Source organism: Penaeus japonicus, unplaced genomic scaffold (assembly GCF_977035675.1).
Source record: "Penaeus japonicus unplaced genomic scaffold, GWHDUDI00000001_assembly GWHDUDI00000011, whole genome shotgun sequence".
NCBI lineage: Eukaryota > Metazoa > Arthropoda > Malacostraca > Decapoda > Penaeidae > Penaeus > Penaeus japonicus.
This window is the reverse complement of record NW_028234413.1, coordinates 18,857,577-18,880,076: the sequence shown is the minus strand read 5'-3', so window position 1 is coordinate 18,880,076 and position 22,500 is coordinate 18,857,577. Positions and strand designations below refer to the sequence as shown.

Sequence of the window (22,500 nt, the reverse complement as noted above, 5' to 3'; positions counted from 1 at the left end):
ATATAATTTATTACATAGTAAGGCCCCTGTGTGGAGTAACAGACAACCAATTTGATACTACAACACTTTTATCACAAGTTTACTAATCCATCACGTAGATTTTATAATGTTTGATATCTGATTTGAAGGGGGAGGAGAGAGAGACAGAGACAGGTGCTTATTCTTCATTTCTTATTTCCAGGTGATGTTGCTCTCCCTTGCTGCTGGAGGTGTTGGTCTTAACTTGGTTGGAGCCAATCATTTGTTCTTGCTGGACATGCACTGGAATCCACAGCTGGAGGCCCAAGCCTGTGACCGCATTTACCGCGTGGGTCAGACAAGAGAAGTTACTATACATAGGTAAGGAATAGCAGAAACTCTCTCTCTCTCTCTCTCTCTCTCTTTCTCTCTCTCTTTCTCTCTCTCTTTCTCTCTCTCTTTCTCTCTCTCTTTCTCTCTCTCTTCCTCTTCCCTTCTCTCTCTCTCCTCCCTCTCTTTTCTCTCCTCTCTCTCTCCTCTCTCTCTCTCCCTCCTCTCTCTTCTCTCTTTTTCTTTTATTTATTTTTTTTTTTCTCAATTTATTGTAAGTGTCCCCTTGGGTGGGACCCCTACAACAAATGTTATACTTTTTAATAACAGTTTTTTTAAGAAAACTTCAAGATCTGAGTAATTATCAGTGTTGTAAGAGTCTGTTCTTGTCTTCCAGGTTTGTTGTGAGAAAATGTGGGAGGGATTTTGCAGCTCAGAGAAGAAATTAAACTGGCAGAAGATGGGCTGTTCGGTTTAAGCGAACTACTAGAAAAGTTAACCTTTAGGTTGAGTCATTTCAATGTCTTTTAATGTGAAATTTTTTTTAAAGAAGAATAATTTTCTTTAAAAAAAAAATGTTTGGATTTGCATGTAGTTATTTTAATTTGGAAAATGAAGTTTGTGATTAATTTTCTTTTGCTGATATAATGTGGAAATAAGTAGTGGATAGAAAAAGAAAAATTTGTGCGATATAAAAACCCGGGGAAAATTGTTTTACCCTTTTTTTAAAAGCAGGTTTCTTTGTAATTTTATATTCCATTTGACTTATATGAACATTTAAAAAAATTTAAATATGAATACAAACTAGGTTTTTTTAATATTTTTAAACAGCAAATTTATATTCCTGAAAACATGTTAGGGTACAAATAACAAATTTATTTTAAAAAAAGAGTTCTGTTTTTCCAATGTCTTAATACTCTTTTAATTTAAGTACTGATCTGCTCAAAATGTGTTAGCTTTATATCAAAAATAAAAAATTTTGGTTGATTATAAAAATTTTCTGTCAGATACTGTTTATGGCCATTATATTAACAAAGATTTTTGGGTACAAAAGGGGATTTCAGATATAACCCCGTAGAGAGAGCTTGCCCGATGTCAAAGGATATTACAACTGTCATGAATCCTTTAAAACATTAAGGGAAAGATGTCGGGAAGTAAAAAATAATTCAAACTTCCATCTGCCTTTGGCCAGACGGGGATCAAAAAAAATAAAAAGGAAAATTGCCCCCAAAAGGAGAAAAATGGGGGGAAAATTGGGGGGGGTGGGGGATACAAGTATACAAATTGGTTTGTTTTTCTTCTACTCATGAGATGCAGGAAATTTTGTACACAGTTTTTTTAATTATTCCTGTATGTTAAAAGAATGAAGCGAAAGTGATGTCATCTACTGTTTAAACTTTCTAATCCCCTTTTTAGAAACTTTTGGATGCCTTGCTAACATGTAATCCCCTAGAAAAGCAAATGTTAGTATTATTTTTTCATAAATAACGGAATATCCGCGCTAGGATAGCGAATGGATAGCGTGCGGCCTCACGTCCCGAGGTCGGCGAAACGTCCCGACCAGGCCCCCTGAGTTTCACTGTCGCCTGGCGTCATCGCCTTTCCCGGTCAGAAGGTGGGTAGGTACAAGCTCGGATGTGTCAACACGCGTTGGCACTTTCTTTTCAGAGTCAGCATAGACTGACACAGGCGAGTTAGTGCACATAAGCCCCGGGAAGATCTGTTCGCAAAACCACCCTTTAAAGGAGTAAATTATTAATTTCAATGTAAACGTACTCGCACTCGCACTCGTACTTGTTTAGAAGACGGTATAAACGAAGCCGAATTATTTACACACAAAATTTTTTGACGTTTTTTTTTTTTTTAAAATATATCTTATCAGATTGTTTTGTGAAAAAAAAAAAAAAAAAATATAAATTTGTATCGGAAGGTGCTGAAGTTTCCCATCGTGTGTTTGACCCGTGACTTGTTACCGAAAAAGGCGATTTTCCCGCGACTTGGATGAATTTAAACCTGCCCTTTTTGGTTTGCTTCGGCAGTCCATATTTTTCTTCTCGGTTTTGTGGGTCCTTCAGGGGTTACCTTCAACACTTCCAAAACCGGCCTCGCCTACGTGCACCTTTGGTGTTGTTGTCCTGGTGACGGAAGTCAGTTCGGTTTTGTTTTACGATCCTGTTTTCTTGCCCGTCTGTTTACCGCAATGGGGGGTTTATGACACTGGCTGCAAAAATACGGTATTCGGGTGTGGGGGGCTTCGTGTTTTCACATCAAGTAATTTTCTTCCCATACATTTTTTAAATTTGTCGCAAAGGACCTTTTTGTTCTTTCTCTCTCTTTTCTCTTTTTCTCTCTCTCCTCTCCTTCTTCTCTCTCTCTCTCTCTCTCCTCTTTTTTTTCTCTCTCTTCTCTCTCTTCCTCTTCTCTCTTTCTTCTCTCTCTCTCTTCTCTCTCTCTCTCTCCTCTTCTCTCTCTTACTCTTGCTATATCCTAATTGGGTTTTGGGAGAACAACCCTTGTTTTTATCGTTTATAACACCGCTCAAGGATAAGCCCCAAAAGCCCCAAGACTAGGCTGTATTGCATACCTTGGGCACAATGACGGTGAGCCCCTATTTATGGAAAAGGGGGTGTTTGGTGAGATGCTGGATGTCTTTATGGAAAAAATTTTTTTTTTACGTTTTAGGGAAGCCCAATGAGTAAGCGATTTTCTTTAAAGGGATACGAAAAAGTATTCTGTTTGTATGATTTTATTTTCGTTTTTTTAAAAAACATTTTATATTATAATGTATATATATATATGTTTATATATATATATATATATATATATATGTGTTATATATATATATATTATATATATTAATATATGTATATGTATATTATATGTATAATTATTTTTATATATATTATTTATATATATGTAAAATATATATAATATATATATATATATAATATATTATATTTATATATTAATATTATTATATAATGTTGTATATATAAAATGTATATATATATATATATATTTATATATATTATATAAAATATAAAGTATATATATTATATTTATATTATATATATTATATTTATATATATATGTAAATATTTTATATATATATTATATGTATATATATTTTATATATATATATATATATAATGTATATATATATGTTATATATAATTTTTTATATTATATATATATATATATATATATTATATATATTCTATATATATATATTATATAATTATATTATAATATGTATATGTATATTAATTTATATGATATATATATATATAATATTAATATATATATATATATATATAATATTTATATATATATATATATATATATATATATATATATGTATAATATATAGTATATGTATAATATATATGTTATGTGATATATATATATATATAATGTATATGTATATATATATATATATATATATATATGTATATAATATATTATATATATATATATATATATTTATATATGTGTATATGTATGTGTATTTATGTAGTGTTTTGTATATATATATATAATATATATTTATATATATATATTTATATATTATTATTATATATATAATATATATGATATATGTATATGTATATATATATATTAATATAATATTTATATATTATATATATGTATAATATATATATATTTATATATAGTATATTTATATAATATTATATATAGTGTTATAATATATATATATATATATATATATATATTATATATATATATATATATTATTATATATATATTATATAATTATATATTATAATATATGTATGTATATATATATATATTATATATATATTTATATATATATATACTATACTTATATATATAAATATATATATATATATATATTATATATATATATATATATATATTATATTATATATTTTATGTATTATATATATATATATATATATAATATATATATATATATATATATATAATATACTTTGAGTATATATATACCTGTATTTATATTTATACGTGTAATGAATAACAGTATAAACGTGTGTATAATATGTATATATAGAATAATATATAGCATATGCATATAGAGATAAATATATATAAATATGTATAATATATACATAAGAAATGTATATATATGTATATATGTATTAGTGTATATAATGTATATATAGACTGTGTACATATATATATAGAGATATATATATACATATGTTGTATGTAGTATGGAGCATGTAGAGTGGAAATATGTATAAGTATAATGTTATATTTACTATCTATCATATACATAGAGTATAAATGAAGATGTATATAGTAATAGTCGTGTATATTCAGTATTTGTATAATGTATAGATATATCTTCAATGAGTATTCTTATAGAATATAGTATCAGTATATATATAGATCAGTATACAGTATCATATTATCTATATATACTATATATACATAGATTAGCATACTATACTCATGTCGAATAACTATAGTCAATTTATATACATATAGTCTCATACATAGTTTAGTTATAGTACATATAATTCTACATATATATATATTCATAAACAAATGCGTATAACCAACGCTATATACAGTATACTTATACATACCTATATACCCATAACAATATAGTATATATATTACCTATACTATATATATATATATATAATATAGATATATATAATATATTTATTTATATATAGATATATGTGTGTGTCTAGTGGTGTGACGTATGTATGTATTCATATATATATATATATACAATATATATATAAGATAATATATATAATATAGACTATACTATTATATAAATATATTATATATATGTGTGTGTGTGAGTGTGTGTCTAGATATATGTCATGTAAATACTATGTGATAGAAGTATAGTATATATATATACATATTATATATATATTTATGCGACGTATACCTTAAGGATATATGTATATGCGTATATATATACTTTATTATATGTAGGTTACTCGAGAAACAGTGCGTAGGTGGAATGAAGTCTACTAGTATTGCAGTATATTTTAATATTTATATATATATATAGATTTATATATAATATATAGATATATATATATATTATATATATAGATATGATTTATATATATAATGTAGATATATGTATATGTATATGTAGATATATTTATATGTAGATGTATAATTATATATGTATATATATATATAATATATATAGATATAATATATAATATAAGTAGATATTTATATATATTTAATTTATATATAATATATGTATGTGTGTATATATATATATAGATAATATATATATAATATATAAGATATATTATAATATATTATATATAAAATGTATATATTTATATTATATATATGTATGGTTGATATATATAACAGTGTATAGTTAAATATATATATATAGTTATTATAGATAATATATATATATAAATAACATTATATATATAATAGATAGATATATATAGTTATAGATATATATATTTTATATATATATATAGAGATACATTAGATATTTATATAACAGTATATATATATATATATATATATATATATATATATATATATATAAGAATATTATATATACATATACATATAACATATACATATTCATATAATAACATACATATATTGATATATACATAATATTATATTATATATATATATATATATATATATATATATATATATATATGTATATATGTAATATTCAGTATGTATTATTATATATATTTATACACATATATATATTTAGATATATATTTATACTAATATTAGATATATATCAAAAAAAAAAAAACCCCCCCCCCCATATTATTAATAAAAAAATATTTCCCCAACCAAATATATAAAGACATTCAACATACATATTAGATAGTGATATATGATATACTTATATATATATATATATATATATATATATATGTATATATGTAATATACATATATATACTTTATACGACTTAATGTAAGTATAAAGAATATTTTTATTTCTAAACAAAGTTTTTGTTGTCTATATCAACAAGGAAAAGCAAAATGACAAGGATGCTTATCAATATTTTTTTAGATACATTTGCATTCTTCTCGCACATTGGTGAATCATGTGGAATTCATGTGGAATTCACCAGGTCAGAAGTTCTGGATGTGTATGCATATAGATTGATTTTCCTGTGCAAAGGAGGTCTTAAGTTGCATGTGAATTGATTTGATGTGTGTTTATTTAGACAATGTTGATATGATTTTGACTGTTCTCATCTTTAGATCTGCACTGGTCCAGTACATGAAGAGTAATGAAGAAAGGGAGCAAGAGAAAATGAATGATAAATAATATATAATATGGATGGTGGGGGGTGGGTATTAGGGTTTGGGGGTTGGGTAACCAGTGACCGGTAGTTGCCACAACTAAGAAAGATGGTAAGATCCATTTATTTGGTGTGAAAAAAATACATAAAGTTTTTGTATATATATTTTTTGTTAATGGAATAAAGATATGTATTTGCATATGTAATTTATAAAGGTTTTATTAAGTTTTGTAAACTTTGACTTCTGCATTTTCAATGCAGGTACTTTAGATTTTGGTTATGTAAGGTAATCAAAATTCAAAAATGCAATGATATTAGCTATGCAGTTCATAACTGCAATTCGCAACTTCTTGAATCTGAATAAGAGCTCTTTATAGAATGTAGGATATCAGATTTCCCTCAATCAGTGTGCTTGATATTTATTAACCTAATAATCTTATCCACTTTTATTTAGTATCTGTTTTATTTATTTAACAAAAATAATCAGAAATTCACCAAGTAAATAATATTCTGTATTTACACTGCTGCATGTAGGGTGTATTACAGGGCATTGGTAAATTCATAAGGTGCTTTTTTCTAAATGATTTTTTGACACTTTTGTTTGTATGTTATTGTATTTATATATATATTTTTTTATATCCCTTAATAGACAACAGATACACACCAACACTCACTGCTGACTCTGCCATTGAAAATGTAAAAGCTCATCATCTACTGGTCTTGCTTCTTCGTTTGCGTCAAATATGCTGCCATCCCACTCTCATTAAAGGGGTAAGTATATGTGGGTGGGTATTTGGATGCATTTGTGTATGAGTGTATGTGCGTCTCTGTACATGATACAAGGTGGATCTCAGGTGCATGTAACTTGTGGGAATGATTCATACTTTGGTTTTATACTTTATGAACACCATCATGTTTATTTTCTGCTACTATTACTGCTATTCCTTTTCACCACTTCCAACCATATTACCCTTTTCACAACTTTTCTTGTTGATTGTAAGATGTTACATTTTCATACTTTTGGTTTTCTTTACATAAATTGTAGTCTTTTTGAAGAGTTACTACATGCAATGGCTTGGATGATATGTAGATGACTTTGATCCAGGTAAAAATAAAATGGAAATTTCATTTACCTTCTTAAAACAGGTTTTGGAGTAACTTTTGCTGAATAATTCCAAGCAATTTGTTTTCCTTCAGTTGTTTGGAACTAACCTAGGGAATCGTACTAAATATATCAGACCTCTTAAGATGTCCAGCCCTGGTTTAACATATCCCAGAAGGGTCTAAGCAAGTATTTACAAAGCTTGGTTTTGGCAAAGTTTGTTAGTCACTGCTTATCATTCCTCTTGAAAGTAAATTATATACAAAGGGTTTTTTTTTTTTTTTGTTTTTTTTGTTTTTGTTTTTTTTTTTGTTTTATAAAATGGTTATGTTTTTTAAGAGAATAAATCTTTGTACCATTTAAGGAGGTAATTTAAAAAAAGGATAGCTTTGGTTCTCACACCTCAGTAGGATTGCATTACAGTTGGATATAGTTCTTTATTTGTGTGTGTGTGTAGTTTTTAAATGCAAAAATGTGTTACTACAATTAAACATATATGTTTTTCAGGATGGTGGAAAACGGGAAAAGTAATGACGCAGATGGTATATGGACAGCCAACTCAAAGGATAGCATGGACCTAGACTTTAGCTTTCACAGATGGAATACCAGAGGATGGAGTCTTATGATGCCAAAGGAGTAGTGGTGAGGGAGGCTGATATAATAAAGTGAAGAGGAAAGGTGAGAAGTAAGAAAAGATGTATTGAAACCTCAAGGGAATCGGGGGTCTCTTTCCAGGGAGAAAACTACTAGCTCAAAAGTAATAGTGGTTGATGTTTCTCTCTCTAAACTTTTGCTGTCCACAGTATTTGGTATTAGTTTTAGATATAATATTTTGATATTAGCATTAACAATACTCCAACTAGTATTTTTATCTGAAAATTTCTCATGGATTTGATTCACATAACATCCGTCTATTATAGGTGTTTTGACATATTTATAATTCATCAACAGATTGTGAAAATTGTTGAGGAGCTAATGCAGATTGCCGTGACAAAGGAACAAGAGAAAAGGGGGGTCCGTCATTGGTCCTCCCACAGTGGACATCCATGTTATGAAGTGGTATGAAAAACATTTAGACAGCGTTGGAATTCGGTGCCTCACAATATCGGTCAAGTTCTGGTTAAGGAAAAGACCAGCTAGTTGTTGTATGATTTTAAACAATAATCCCAGAGGTTGCCACCAGTAAGTACTTATTCATATTTGATTCTTTGGGTTTAGCTTTTGTTTGGGGACTACTTGTATCAAAATGATTCAAAACCATTATGCCCTAAGTAATCAGCTTTATTTTATATAATTTATTACATAGTAAAGGCCCCTGTGTGGGAGTAACAGACAACCAAATTTGATACTACCATCACTTTTAATCACAAGTATACCTAATCCATCACGTAGCAATTGTTATAATGTTTTTGATATCTGATTTGAATGGGGGAGGAGAGAGAGGACCAGAGACATGTGCTTATTTCTTCATTTCTTATTTCCAGGTGATGTTGCTCTCCTGTGCGGCTGGAGCGAGTTGTGTCTTAACTTGGTTGGAGCCAATCATTTGTTCCTTGGCTGGACATCACTGGAAATCCACAGCACTGAGAGCCCAAGCCCTTGTGAACCGCAGTTTACCGGCGTGGGTCAGACAAATGAGAAGTTACATACATAGGTAAGGAATAGCAGAAACCTCTCAACATCTCTCTCTCTCTCTCCTCTTTCTCTCTCCTAACCTTCTTCCTCTCTCTTCTCTCTCTCTCTCTCTTTCTCTCTCTCTTTCTTTTCTCTCCCCCCCTCTCCCTCTCTCCCTCCCCTCTCCCCCTCTCTCTCTCATCGTCTCTTCTCTCCTCTCGTCACACATCCTCATCTCTCTCTTTCTCTCTCCATCTCTCTCCTCTCTTTCCTCTCTCTTCTTTCTCTCTCTCTTTCATCTCTCTCTCTCCTCTCTCTCCTTCTTTCATCTCTCGCTTCTCTCTCTCTCTCTCTCTTTCGTCTCTCTCCTCCTCTCTCTTCTCTCTCTCTCTCTCTCTCGCCTCTCTCTCTCCGCGCTAGATTTCTCTCTCTGCTCTGGTGCCTCTTATTTATCCTCGTATTGCTCTCTCTCTCTCTCTCTAGCTAACCTCCCAATCAAATATATACTATCTCTAATAGCACTCTATATCGATAATATATCTCTACTCTAATACTATCAGCCTCTCTCAAATACTCTCTCTCTCTCTCTCTCTCTCTTTTATTTATTATTTTTTTTTTTCATCAATCTTATTGAATAAGTGTCCCATTTGTGCTGGTACCCAGTACAACAAATGTTCCATACTTTATTAATAATCAGTTATTTAAGTAATCTTCAATGATCTGAGTAATTATCAGTGTTGTAAGTAGTCTGTATCTTGTCTTCCAGGTTTGTTGTGCAGAACACTGTGGAGGAGCGGATTTTGCAGCTCCAGCAGAAGAAATTACAACTAGCAGAAGATGTGCTGTCTGGTTCTAAGCGAACTACTAGCAATAAGTTAACACTTGAGGATATGAAGTCAATTTTCAATGTACTTTGAATGTGAATTTTTATTTAAAGAATGAATAATTTTACTTTGAAATAAAATGTTTGGATTTGCATGTTAGTTATTTTAATTTGGAATAATGAATGTTTGTGATTATATTCTTCTTGCTGTATATATATTGTGGAAATAAAGTAGATGTGTATAGAAAATATGAAAAATATTAGTGCTGATACTAAACCAGTGAAATTGTTTTAGTCCATTTTTAAGAGCAGGTTTCTCTGTAATTTTATATTCCATTCTGATCTTATATGAACATTAAAAAGAATAAGTATGAATACCAAACTAGATGTTTTTTTAACATTTTACATCAGCAACATTTATATTTCCTGAATACATTGTTAGATACAAATAACAAATTTATTAAAGAGAGTTCTGTTTTGCCAATGTCTTTAATCTCTCTAATTTAAGTACTGATCTGCATTCAAAATGTGTTAGTCTCTTATATCAAAACTAAAAGATTTAGGTTGATTATAAAAATCTTTCTGTCAGATATTGATGTTTATGGCCATTATCATTAAACAAAGATTTTTGATACAAGGTGATTTTCAAGATATAACAAGTAGAGAGAGCTTGCCAGATGTCAAGTGAATATTACCACCTGTCATGAATCCTAAGACATTAAGAATGATGTCGGAAAGTACAAATAATTACAATCTTCCATCTGCCTTGGCCAGAACAGGGGATCAAAAAAAATATTAAAGGAACTATGCCCAAAGGAAGAAAATGGGAAAATTGGGGATTGTGGATACAAGTATACAAATAGGTTTTGTTTTTCTTCTACTCATGAGATGCAGGAAATTTTGTACCACAGTTTGAATTATTCCTGTATGTTAAAAGAATGAAGCGATGTGCATGTCATCTACTGTTTCATCTTTCTAATCCCCCTGTTCAGAAAACTATTTGGATGCCTTGCTAACAATTGTAATCCCATAGAAAAGCAAATGTTAGTATTATTTTTACATAAGTAACTGGAATAATCCAGCCGCTAGGATAGCGCAATGGATAGCGTGCCGGCCTCACGTCCCCGAGGTCGGCAGATCGATCCCCGACCAGGCCCGTGAGTTTCCACTGTCGCCTGGCGGTCATCGCCATACCTGGTCAGCACGGTGGGTAGGTACCAAGCTCGGATCGTGTCAACACGCGTTGGCACATTCTCTCACGAGTCAGCATAGACTGACACAGGCGAGCTTAGTGCACATAAGCCCGGCGAAGCATCTGCTTCGCAAATCCACCTTAACTGGAGTAAATTATTAATTCTCACTGTACTCGTACTCGCACTCGCACTCGTACTTGTGTAGAAGACGGTATAAACGAAGCCGAATTACTTTACAGCACAATATATGTATTTGACGCTTTTTTTAAATATATCTTAATCAGATTGTTTTGTGAAAATACAAAATAAAATATAAATGTATCGGACAGGTGCTGAAGATTCACTCAGTGTGTTTGACCCGTGACTTGTTACCCGCAAAGGCGATGTTGCCGCGACCTTGGATGATTTGAACCTGTCCGATGCGTTCTGCTTCGTCGCAGTTCCATATTTTTCTTCTCGGTTTATGTGATCCTTCAAGGATTACCTTCACACACTTCCAATCCGGCCTCGCCTACGTGCACCTCTTGGTGTTGTACGTCCTGCTGTGACGGAAGTCAGTTCGGTTTTGTTTTACCGATCCTGTTGCTCTAGCCACGTCCTGTTTCACCGCAATGGGGTTCATGACACTGGCTGTAAAGAATACGGTATTCGGCGCTGTAGGGGGTGCTTCGTGTTACACATCAAGTACCATTTTCTTCCTCATACATTTTTCTACATTTGTCGCAATGGACTATGTTCATTTCTCTCTCTCTCTCTCTCTCTCTCTCTCTCTCTCTCTCTCTCTCTCTCTCTCTCTCTCTCTCTCTCTCTCTCTCTCTCTCTCTCTCTCTCTCTCTCTCTCTTTCTTCTCTCTCTTTCTCTCCATCTCGCTCCTCTCTCTTTATCTCTTCCCCCTTCTTCCTCCTCTCTTTCCTCTTTCTCTTTCTCCTCTCTCATCTGCTCTCTCACTCACCACCTCTCTCTCTCTCTCTCTCTCTCTCTCTCTCTCTCTCTCTCTCTCTCTCTCTCTCTCTCTCTCTCTCTTACTCTTGCTATATCCGTAATTCGGTCTCATGGGAGAACAACCGTTGTTTCTTATCGTTTATAACACACGCTACAAGAGATAATGCCCTAAACGCCACAAGACATAAGGCTGTATTGCATAACCTTGGGCACAATGACGGTGAGCCCCTATTTATGGAAGAGCAGGTGTATCTGGCTGAGATGCTGGATGTCTTGACTGGAAAACATTTTTTTTTACGTTTCAGGGAAGCCAATCGAGTAAGCGATACTTGACAAGGATACGATAAATGTCATTCTGTTTGTATAGATTTTATTTTCGTTTTTATTAAATCTACCTCATTGTACTAGTGAATAAAATCATTCTAAATATTATATATGCATATATACATATATATACATATATATATATATATATTTTTTTTTTATTTATATATATACATGCATATGCATAGATATACATATACATATACATATACATTTACATTTACATTTACATTTACATTTATATATATATTATATATATATATATACTTATTTTATATATATCTATATATATTATATTATATACACACACACACACACACACACACACACACACACACACACACATATATATTATATATATATATATATATATATATAATATATAATTTATATATATATATATATATGTGGTGTGTGTGTGTGTGTGTGTGTGTGTGTGTGTGTGTGTGTATATGTGTGTGTATATATATATATATATATATATATATATATATATATATATATATATATATATATATATATATATTAGTAGTACCCTCTGACATTGTTTGGCAAATACTTTTCGTCCACACAACAGATGATTTGTACAATTATTCTATCATTGCCTTCTCTATGTGCCAAATGTTCGTGGCGTTTCTTCCTTCGTCTTTTCATGTCAGATTGAGTAATAGTCTCTCCGACCCCCATTGTACATAGTGGCGCCATGCCACAAATTTTGAGTAGTTTGCTCCCAGTGAAACCCATGCGATTGAATGGTTAAATAGTACCCATGGCCAAATTCCCTTTGAGTTATCTCCATGAACTCTTGAAATATTAATAAAAAAGTACAAAAAAAAAAAAAATCTGTTAGTAATGTAATTCGAATAGAACTTCTCTTTTATTAAAAATATATCGCCTCCATAGATGACGGTTCTCACTTTGCATGCATACTTTCATATCTTTCGCATGTAATCTTTGCTAATCTCCCATAACGAAAGGCAACAAACATTAAGGAAAATATTAAAGTGGGGGATGCCATGGAAGGGAAACTAGGAAGGATTGTCCTCCAGGAGCCACTGCGTCACAACGTTGCGAAGAGATGTCGTGATCCAGTGAATGACGTCTCTGGGTTGGGGTGCTCGCTTCGGGCTATGGTTTGCATGTCTTGATTTTGCATGACCGTGCTCATTATTCTTACAGGTGCTCTCTCTGTCTTTTTCTCCTCTCTCTTTCTCTTCGTCGCAGAAGGTGCTCTCTCTTTCTCTCAATCCCCCTCTCTCTCTTTTTCCTCATACTAACAGAGTACTCTTTTTTCTCCTCATCCTAGCAGGGTCTCTCTCTTTCTCTCCATCCCTCTCTCTCTATATTTCTCCCCATACTAGCAGGGGTCTCTCTTTCTCTCCTCACCTTAGCAGAGGGATCTTTTTCTCTCCTCATTCTAGCGGGGGCTTTTTTTCTCTCCCTCTCTCTCTCTCGCCTAAACTCTCTTTCGCTCCTTTTCTCTCAATTCGAAACTGTATTTCCATTTCTTAAGAAACATCATGCATCATATCATGCTTTACAAATTCATCTAATTTCAACTCTAACATCAGACTTTTAGATATTTTTTCGTGAACTTCCCACGCCTCCTTTTCTCTATTTGTATTTCTTTTAACTATGCTGGAACGAAAGGAGAGATAGTTACGTAACAGGCAAAACTGGTAGGGCCAAGACGTCATTCAATATTATTACTATCATTAACTTCATCGATATCATTATTGTTATTGTTTCATCACCATTATAATTATCATAATTATCATTGTTACTACAATCCTTATGATATAACTATAAACATCACAATCACCATTAAACCATTCTTCCTGCAAATCACATAATTCTCATTCTTACGGTAATAATGAAATATAATGTTATCAATATTACTATGTTTATAATTTAGAAAAGTATCAGTTAATAGTTATCGAATTAGTGGTAATATTGATGGTAGCAGTAGTAGTAATAGTAGTAGCGATAGCAGTATGACCTCTGATAATCACCATAATTCATTGCAAATTTTGTTTCATTTTTTAACCATATTTCTTATTGTTTAACTACGTTTTCCTTAGTAGCCATGCCATGATGTTGCACATGTGAAAATGAAGAGTCATCATGACACTGTCTTAAGCTGCCTTTATTAACACCTGTATCTGTGCAAGAATAAATTGAGGAGTAGTGTAAGTATTAATTAAGATATCGCTAATATAATGTACTTTCACGTAAACAGAGATTTTGGAAAACGTGAAAGAGCAAGTGAATTTAATGAAAATGAGTTGCGGGGACGTTTTGCGAAGAACTGTGAAACGGGTTTATTTTCACTGGAAGGTCTGGGACTTGGAGATCACAGAGTCCAGGCTAATGTTTTTTGCTCGTCATTTTCATCTCGTGCACGAAGTGAGAATTCTTTCTCCTTCTCCTTCCTCTCTCTCTCTGGCACACAGAGACGCAAACACACAGACACACACACACACACACACACATTCACATTCACACATTTACATATACATTCACTCACTCTCTCTCTCTCTGGCACACACACACATTCACACATTTACACAAACATTCTCTCTCTCTCTCTGGCACACACACGCGCACACACACGCACGCGCACACACACGCACGCGCGCGCACGCACACACACACACTTACCACACCAAGCACATGCCTCTCTCACACTCAAACACTACACTTGCTCCTATTTTGTCTCTCTCTATCTACTCTCTCTCTCCTATCTCTCGCCTCTTCTTCTCCTCTTCCTCTCTCTCTCCTCTTCTTCTCATCTCTCACTCTCTCCTCTTCGCTCTCTCCTATCTTTTCTATCTTCTCTCTCTCTATCGCTCTCTATTTATACATCTCTCTCTCTTATATTAATATATTTTAATATATATATATTTTCAATACCTATATATATATTTATATTTTTTACCATACATATATTTATGTGTTGCTATTTTTTAATTGTGTGTGTGTGTGTAAATTCTTTACTACATACACAAACACCACACATTATTTAATATATATATTATATATGTGTGGTGTGGTGTGTACATTCATACATACATACACACACCCACACACATATATATATATATATATATTTAATATATATATATATATATATGATATATATTTATATTATAATATAGTTTATCAATGTATATAGTGTGTATATATATATAATATTCAAAATATATAATTATATAAAATAAAAATGCATATATATATGCATATATTTTTATAAGGTTGTTATATATATATATATATATATATGCATATATAATATATGCTTATAGTATATATATATATACTATATATATATGCTTCATATATATATGCATATATATATATAATACTAATATATATATATATAATGCATATATATATATAATATATATATTTATGCATTATATTATATATATATATATATCTAATATCTTCAAACGAAAGAATATATATATCCTATATATATTATATATATGCTTTATATTAATATTATAAATTTATATATTATATAATATATAAATAATATCTATATATATTATAATATATAAATATATCAGTTTCAGTAAATCCATCTGTCTATGTCTGCCTACTGTCTATCTGAATGTCTCACAGCCTTCTCTCTCCCTCTATCTTCATCTATCTCTGTTCAATGTGTGTATCAAGGTGCGTGCTCATGTCACAATGTCTCTCTATGTCTCTCTGTTTCCCTTTGCCTGTCAGTTTCACTTTCTCTCTTTCCCTTCGTCCTCTTTCTGTCTATTAGTAAAAGCAATTACTGGAGTGAAGGGTACTGTACAGTGTACACGCGCATAGTATGTCGCAATACCCACAGCGCTGCTAATCCCCATAAACTGCTTGTCTTTGGCACTCTGCCAACTGACTTTCTTGGAATTCATTCAAGAGTTTTTTTTTCATCTTCGCTAGACTATGGCTCTCTCTAAAATAGCCAACTTGAAAATGCATGTCCATAGCTTGTACATGGAGTTATCGGCAAGATTCTGTTGTCAGTTTGTCTGAGAATTTAAGTATTGAAAACTATTTTGCATTATCACAAAAAAACTATGGTGCGTAGAGGAAGGACTTGTTTATGTAATTTTGTACTTGTTACTATGGATGATGTTTATGTGGCATTCCATCAGAGATGTTTTAGGCATTTGTTTTGTAGTTCAGACAATTCACCTTTTTAAACCTTCGAGCAAGGTCTTTCTTGCAGAAATTAGGCCAGTGATTAGATTTATGCCTATTTGAGTCCACTAAACATTCCTGCAATTTAGGAACCATTATATGAGTGTCATGGATATACGCACCAAATTATGATTGCCAAGACTCGTGATCATTAGTTATCTGTGTCAATTAGACTTCCACAAATTCAAACATAAGTAAGTGCCAAAGGTCTCCATTCATGGACAGTTAGCGGTTTTAGCGGATCTAGGCTGTCCGAAGAACTTACTACACGAGTGTGTAAGATCCAAGTCACAAACAAAAACACAGGAGATGTGAAAGTGGAAAGAGTTGAAGCGCCTTATCTTTTTTTATTATTTTTGAATATAATATTCTGAAGGTACATTCATGTGATAGAGATAACAGTCATGAAGATATGAAGAAAATATTTATCTGGATGTGGCGACTATTGAAGTTCGTTTACTAGAGGGAGTTTTTAATAAGTGAGAAATCCAACTTAGGGTTTTTGAAATATGCATCTCGAAAAACTACTTTTTTTTTCTTGTTGCGGGTTTTTCATCTTCGCTAGACTATGGCTCTCTCTAAAATAGCCAACTTGAAAATGCATGTCCATAGCTTGTACATGGAGTTATCGGCAAGATTCTGTTGTCAGTTTGTCTGAGAATTTAAGTATTGAAAACTATTTTGCATTATCACAAAAAAACTATGGTGCGTAGAGGAAGGACTTGTTTATGTACTTGTTACTATGGATGAGTATATGTGGCTTCCATAGAGATGTTTTAGGCATTTGTTTTGTGTTCAGACAATTCACCTTTTTAACCTTCGAGCAAGGTCTTTCTTGCAGAAATAGGCCAGCTGCTAGATTTATGCTACTTTGAGTCACTAAACACTCCTGCAATTAGAACATTATATGAGTATATGGATTCGCCAAATTATGATGCCAAGACTCGCGATCATTAGTTATCTGTGTCAATTAGACTTCCACAAATTCAAAAAGTAAGTGCAAAGGTCCATCATGCCCGTTAGCGGTTTAGCGGATCTAGCTGTCCGCTAACTTACTACACGAGTAAGATCAGTCACAACAAAAACACAGGAGAGTGAAGTGGAAAGAGTTGGAGCGCCTTACTTTTTTTTATTTTTGATATAATTTCGAGGTTGTGATAAGACTGACAGTCATGAAGATATGAAGAAAATATTATGATGTGGCGACTATTGAGTTCGTTTACTAGAGGTGAGTTTTAATATGTGAGAAATCCAACTTAGTTGAAATAAGCATCTCGAAACTACCTTTTTTTTTTTTTTTTTGTTTTTTTTTCATCTTCGCTAGACTATGGCTCTCTCTAAAATAGCCAACTTGAAAATGCATGTCCATAGCTTGTACATGGAGTTATTGGCAAGATTCTGTTGTCAGTTTGTCTGAGAATTTAAGTATTGAAAACTATTTTGCATTATCACAAAAAACTATGGTGCGTAGAGGAAGGACTTGTTTATGTACTTGTTACTATGGATGAGTATATGTGGCTTCCATAGAGATGTTTTAGGCATTTGTTTTGTGTTCAGACAATTCACCTTTTTAACCTTCGAGCAAGGTCTTCCTTGCAGAAATAGGCCAGGTGATAGATTTATGCTACTTTGAGTCACTAAACATTCCTGCAATTAGAACATTATATGAGTATATGGATTCGCCAAATTATGATGCCAAGACTCGTGATCATTAGTTATCTGTGTCAATTAGACTTCCACAAATTCAAAAAGTAAGTGCAAAGGTCCATCATGCCCGTTAGCGGTTTAGCGGATCTAGCTGTCCGCTAACTTACTACACGAGTAAGATCAGTCACAACAAAAACACAGGAGAGTGAAGTGGAAAGAGTTGAAGCGCCTTACTTTTTTTTATTTTTGATATAATTTCGAGGTTGTGATAAGACTAACAGTCATGAAGATATGAAGAAAATATTATGATGTGGCGACTATTGAGTTCGTTTACTAGAGGTGAGTTTTAATACGTGAGAAATCCAACTTAGTTGAAATAAGCATCTCGAAACTACTTTTTTTTTGCTTGTTTTTCTCTGATAACTTCCTCATTATTATCAGATATGAATTCTCTGTGACACGGGAAGCATACATATCAACGAAAAGCAATTTGCAACGTGAATATTAATGGATGTTACCCTAGTGCATAAATCTCGACCTTCAATGGATGACCGGAGGTTTTTTTCTTCTTTCCAACCATATAATTTTCGTCTTGAACTCGGCGCGGTATCAGCCTTGTTTTTTTTCTCCTGGAGGATAACTGCGATGTATTATATAACCTTTTTGTATATTTAAAGTTAAAATGAATACGTCACGAGTATTATGATATGAAAGATTGTGAATTCTTGTATTAATGATTTGGTAGTGAAGATATTAAGTGGTTTTATGATTATCTCAAGAGTTGATATGCATAATGATCAGTTAAAGACAATAAAGATCTATTATATACTCAATTGATATCCCATAAAAGCACTAACACTTCTGTTAAATTAGAATGAGAGCATCATGTCAAATTAATTACTTGACATTATTTTCTTTTTCTTTCTGCCTGTCTTTACATATGGATAATCCCTTTTTAAAAACAGTTTATTATACTTTCAAGTGAATATAAATAGTTGTGAGAGAGAGAGAGAGAGAGAGAGAGAGAGAGAGAGAGAGAGAGAGAGAGAGAGAGAGAGAGAGAGAGAGAAAAGTAAATGAATAATAATTAGAAGGGTATGTATGCTTGAGGAGAGGTGTGTGTGCGTGTGTGTGTGTGTGTGTGTGTGTGTGTGTGTGTGTGTGTGTGTGTGTGTGTGTGTGTGTGTGTGTGTGTGTGTGTGTGTGTGTGTGTGTGTGTGTGTGTGTGTGTGTGTGTGTGTATGTGTTGTGTGTGTGTGTGTGTGTGTGTGTGTGTGTGTGTGTGTGTGTGTGTGTGTGTGTGTGTGTGTGTGTGTGTCTGTTCTCTCTCTCTCTCTCTCTCTCTCTCTCTCTCTCTCTCTCTCTCTCTCTCTCTCTCTCTCTCTCTCTCTCTCTCTCTCTCTCTCTCTCTCTCTCTCTCTCTCTCTTTCTCTCTCACTCTCTGTCTCTGTCTCTGTCTCTGTCTCTGTCTCTGTCTCTTTCTTTATCTCTATCTCTTTTTTATCTCTATCTCTCTCAGTCTCTATCACTCAATCTCTAACACTCTCAATCTCTATCTCACTTTGTCTCTATCTCTATCTCTGTCTCTATCTCTGTCTCTATCTCCATCTCCATCTCCATCTCCATCTCCATCTCCATCTCCATCTCCATCTCCATCTCCATCTCCATCTCCATCTCCATCTCCATCTCCATCTCCATCTCTCTCTCTCTCTCTCTCTCTCTCTCTCTCTCTCTCTCTCTCTCTCTCTCTCTCTCTCTCTCTCTCTCTCTCTCTCTCTCTCTCTCTCTCTCTCTTTCTCTCTCTCTCTTTTTTTGTCCTTTCTCCTTTTTCTTTTTTTTCCCATTCTCTTACTATTTTTCTTTCTCTTTCTCTTTTCCTTTCTCTTTTTTTCTCATTCTCTCTCTTACTCTCACTCTCACTAGGGGTGAGGATGAGAGTGTGGATGTGGACATGTATTTGGATGTAAATGTGAATGTGGATGTGGATGTGGATGCTGATAAGGATGAGGATTAGAGTGAGTGAGAATTATTGAGTGCATTCATGAACAAATGTGAGATTGAGAGTATGAGTGTATTAGGCACTGATATTTCTTATTTTGTGACCTAAGGCACTACTTATGCTCTGCTATATTAATGCAATGTTTGGAAGCAAATATTCAAGCTGACCTGAGACTTCTGGCCCTCCTGTAGACTCTTCCACTTCTAAACTACACCTGGTTCCGGGCTACAGCTGTGTTTACCATCTGTGTTTGCCTAGGCAGAGAAAGTGACTCAAGAGCATAAGAAAGGGTAGACAGAGGGACAGTATCACAAGGATCACAGACAGAAAGGGAGAACAGGATTTACCAAGACAGAGCAGAAGAGCTCACAGCTCTGACCTCCAGCCTTTGACTTTGGCAATTGTATTTATTGGGCCACCAATAGAGAACATGACCAGATCGTCAATGTCTTTCCCACTGGCTTACAACTGGTGATGTTTTTTTTCATTGGGATACAGTGTGTGTGTGTGTGTGAGTGTGTGTGTGTGTGTGTGTGTGTGTGTGTGTGTGTGTGTGTGTGTGTGTGTGTGTGTGTGTGTGTGTGTGTGTGTGTGTGTGTGTGTGTGTGTGAGTGTGTGTGAGTGAGTGAGTGAGTGAGTGAGTGAGTGCAAGTGTGACTGCAAGTGTGACTGCAAGTGTGACTGTGAGTGTGACTGTGACTGTGAGTGTAAGTGTAAGTGTGAGTGTAAGTGTGAGTGTGAGTGTGAGTGTGAGTGTGAGTGTGAGTATGTCTTTCTCACAGGTTTACAACTAGTAATGTCTTTTCTCGCTGGGGTTACAAAGTGAGTGTGTGTGTGAATGTATATGTGTATGTGAATGTGTATGTGTATGTGTATGTGTATGTGTATGTGTATGTGTATGTGAATGTGAATGTGAATGTGAATGTGAATGTGAATGTGAATGTGAATGTGAATGTGAATGTGAATGTGAATGTGAATGTGAATGTGTATGTGAATGTGTATGTGAATGTGTATGTGTATGTGTATGTGAATGTGTGTGTGAATGTGTGTGAGAGTGTGTGTGTGAGTGTGAGTGTGAGAGTGTGAGTGTGAGTGAGTGTGTGAGTGTGTGAGTGTGTGAGTGTGTGTGCACGTGTGTGCGCGCGTGTGTGTGTGTGAATGTGAGTGTGAATATGTGTATGTGTATGTGTGTGAGTGTGAGTGTGAGTGTGAGTGTGAGTGTGAGTGTGAGTGTGAGTGAGAAAATGAGAGTGAAACTTTGACACTGAATGTGACAAGTTTATTGAGACAAATGGTTAAATACATCTCAAAAGAATGAGGTAACATAGGTTATCCTCACTCCAATCACATATACAGCAGTGCAAATGGCAGATTAATCACAAGCAAGTTAAATTTTAACATGTCAGGAGAGTGATATAATAGTATAAATTATCTCCCTTGCCATGCCAAGTCCTCTCCTGAGGTCACATGTTCACATAGTTGAATATGACACACATTTATGTTTGCAAGACAAGTATTTTCCTTGAGGAAAGAATTTGTCAGAATGTCAAGAAAAATATTTGTATTCAACAGGATGTTGTATCATAAAAGATATTCACCCACATCTCAATAAAACCCTGCTCAGGCTATGGCAGTCTCGGGCTCGTAGAGAGAGAGTGGGTGTGAGAGTGTGAGTGTGAGTGTGAGTGTGAGTGTGAGTATGAGTATGAGTATGAGTATGAGTATGAGTATGAGTATGAGTATGAGTATGAGTATGAGTATGAGTATGAGTATGAGTATGAGTATGAGTATGAGAGTGTGAGAGTGTGAGAGAGTGAGTGAGTGAGTGAGTGAGTGAGTGAGTGAGTGAGTGAATTATTTAATTAGGTTATTTTGTTGTAATTTTAAAATCCATAACATATGTTATTGAATATCTAAAGGAAAAATTAAGACCACAATTTTTATCATTTTAACCAATTGGTCGCAATTTTAATTAAATATGTATACAGTCGGATGGCTTGTTCACATTGTTTGGCACGATGCCATCTGCATCTATGACCGACACTGCCTTGGCAGCAAATCATGCCATCCGCTGTCAATGGGTTA

The 22,500-nt window shown here is 33.1% G+C and overlaps 2 protein-coding genes across 4 annotated transcripts in view; both read left to right on the top strand.

Annotated features, from left to right (window-relative positions):
- lds (transcription termination factor lodestar) overlaps positions 1-10,492 on the top strand; it is a 26,098-nt gene extending 15,606 nt beyond the window's left edge. For both annotated transcript variants that reach the window (XM_043006235.2, XM_086541681.1), the window contains exons 20-21: positions 182-339; positions 10,054-10,492. In XM_043006235.2, coding sequence (XP_042862169.2) covers positions 182-339; positions 10,054-10,204 — 309 coding nt within the window. In that variant the 3' untranslated portion in view covers positions 10,205-10,492. The remainder of the gene's footprint in view (positions 1-181; positions 340-10,053) is intronic.
- Positions 10,493-17,840: 7,348 nt separating this feature from the next.
- Positions 17,841-22,500, top strand: part of LOC122247194 (uncharacterized) — a 9,997-nt gene continuing 5,337 nt past the window's right edge. Inside the window, exon 1 of one of the 2 annotated variants that reach the window (XM_086541683.1) lies at positions 17,841-17,997. In XM_086541683.1, coding sequence (XP_086397809.1) covers positions 17,964-17,997 — 34 coding nt within the window. In that variant the 5' untranslated portion in view covers positions 17,841-17,963. Of the gene's footprint in view, positions 17,998-18,601; positions 18,756-22,500 lie in introns of those variants that run through there. The other variant, XM_043006225.2, reaches the window with a different exon arrangement.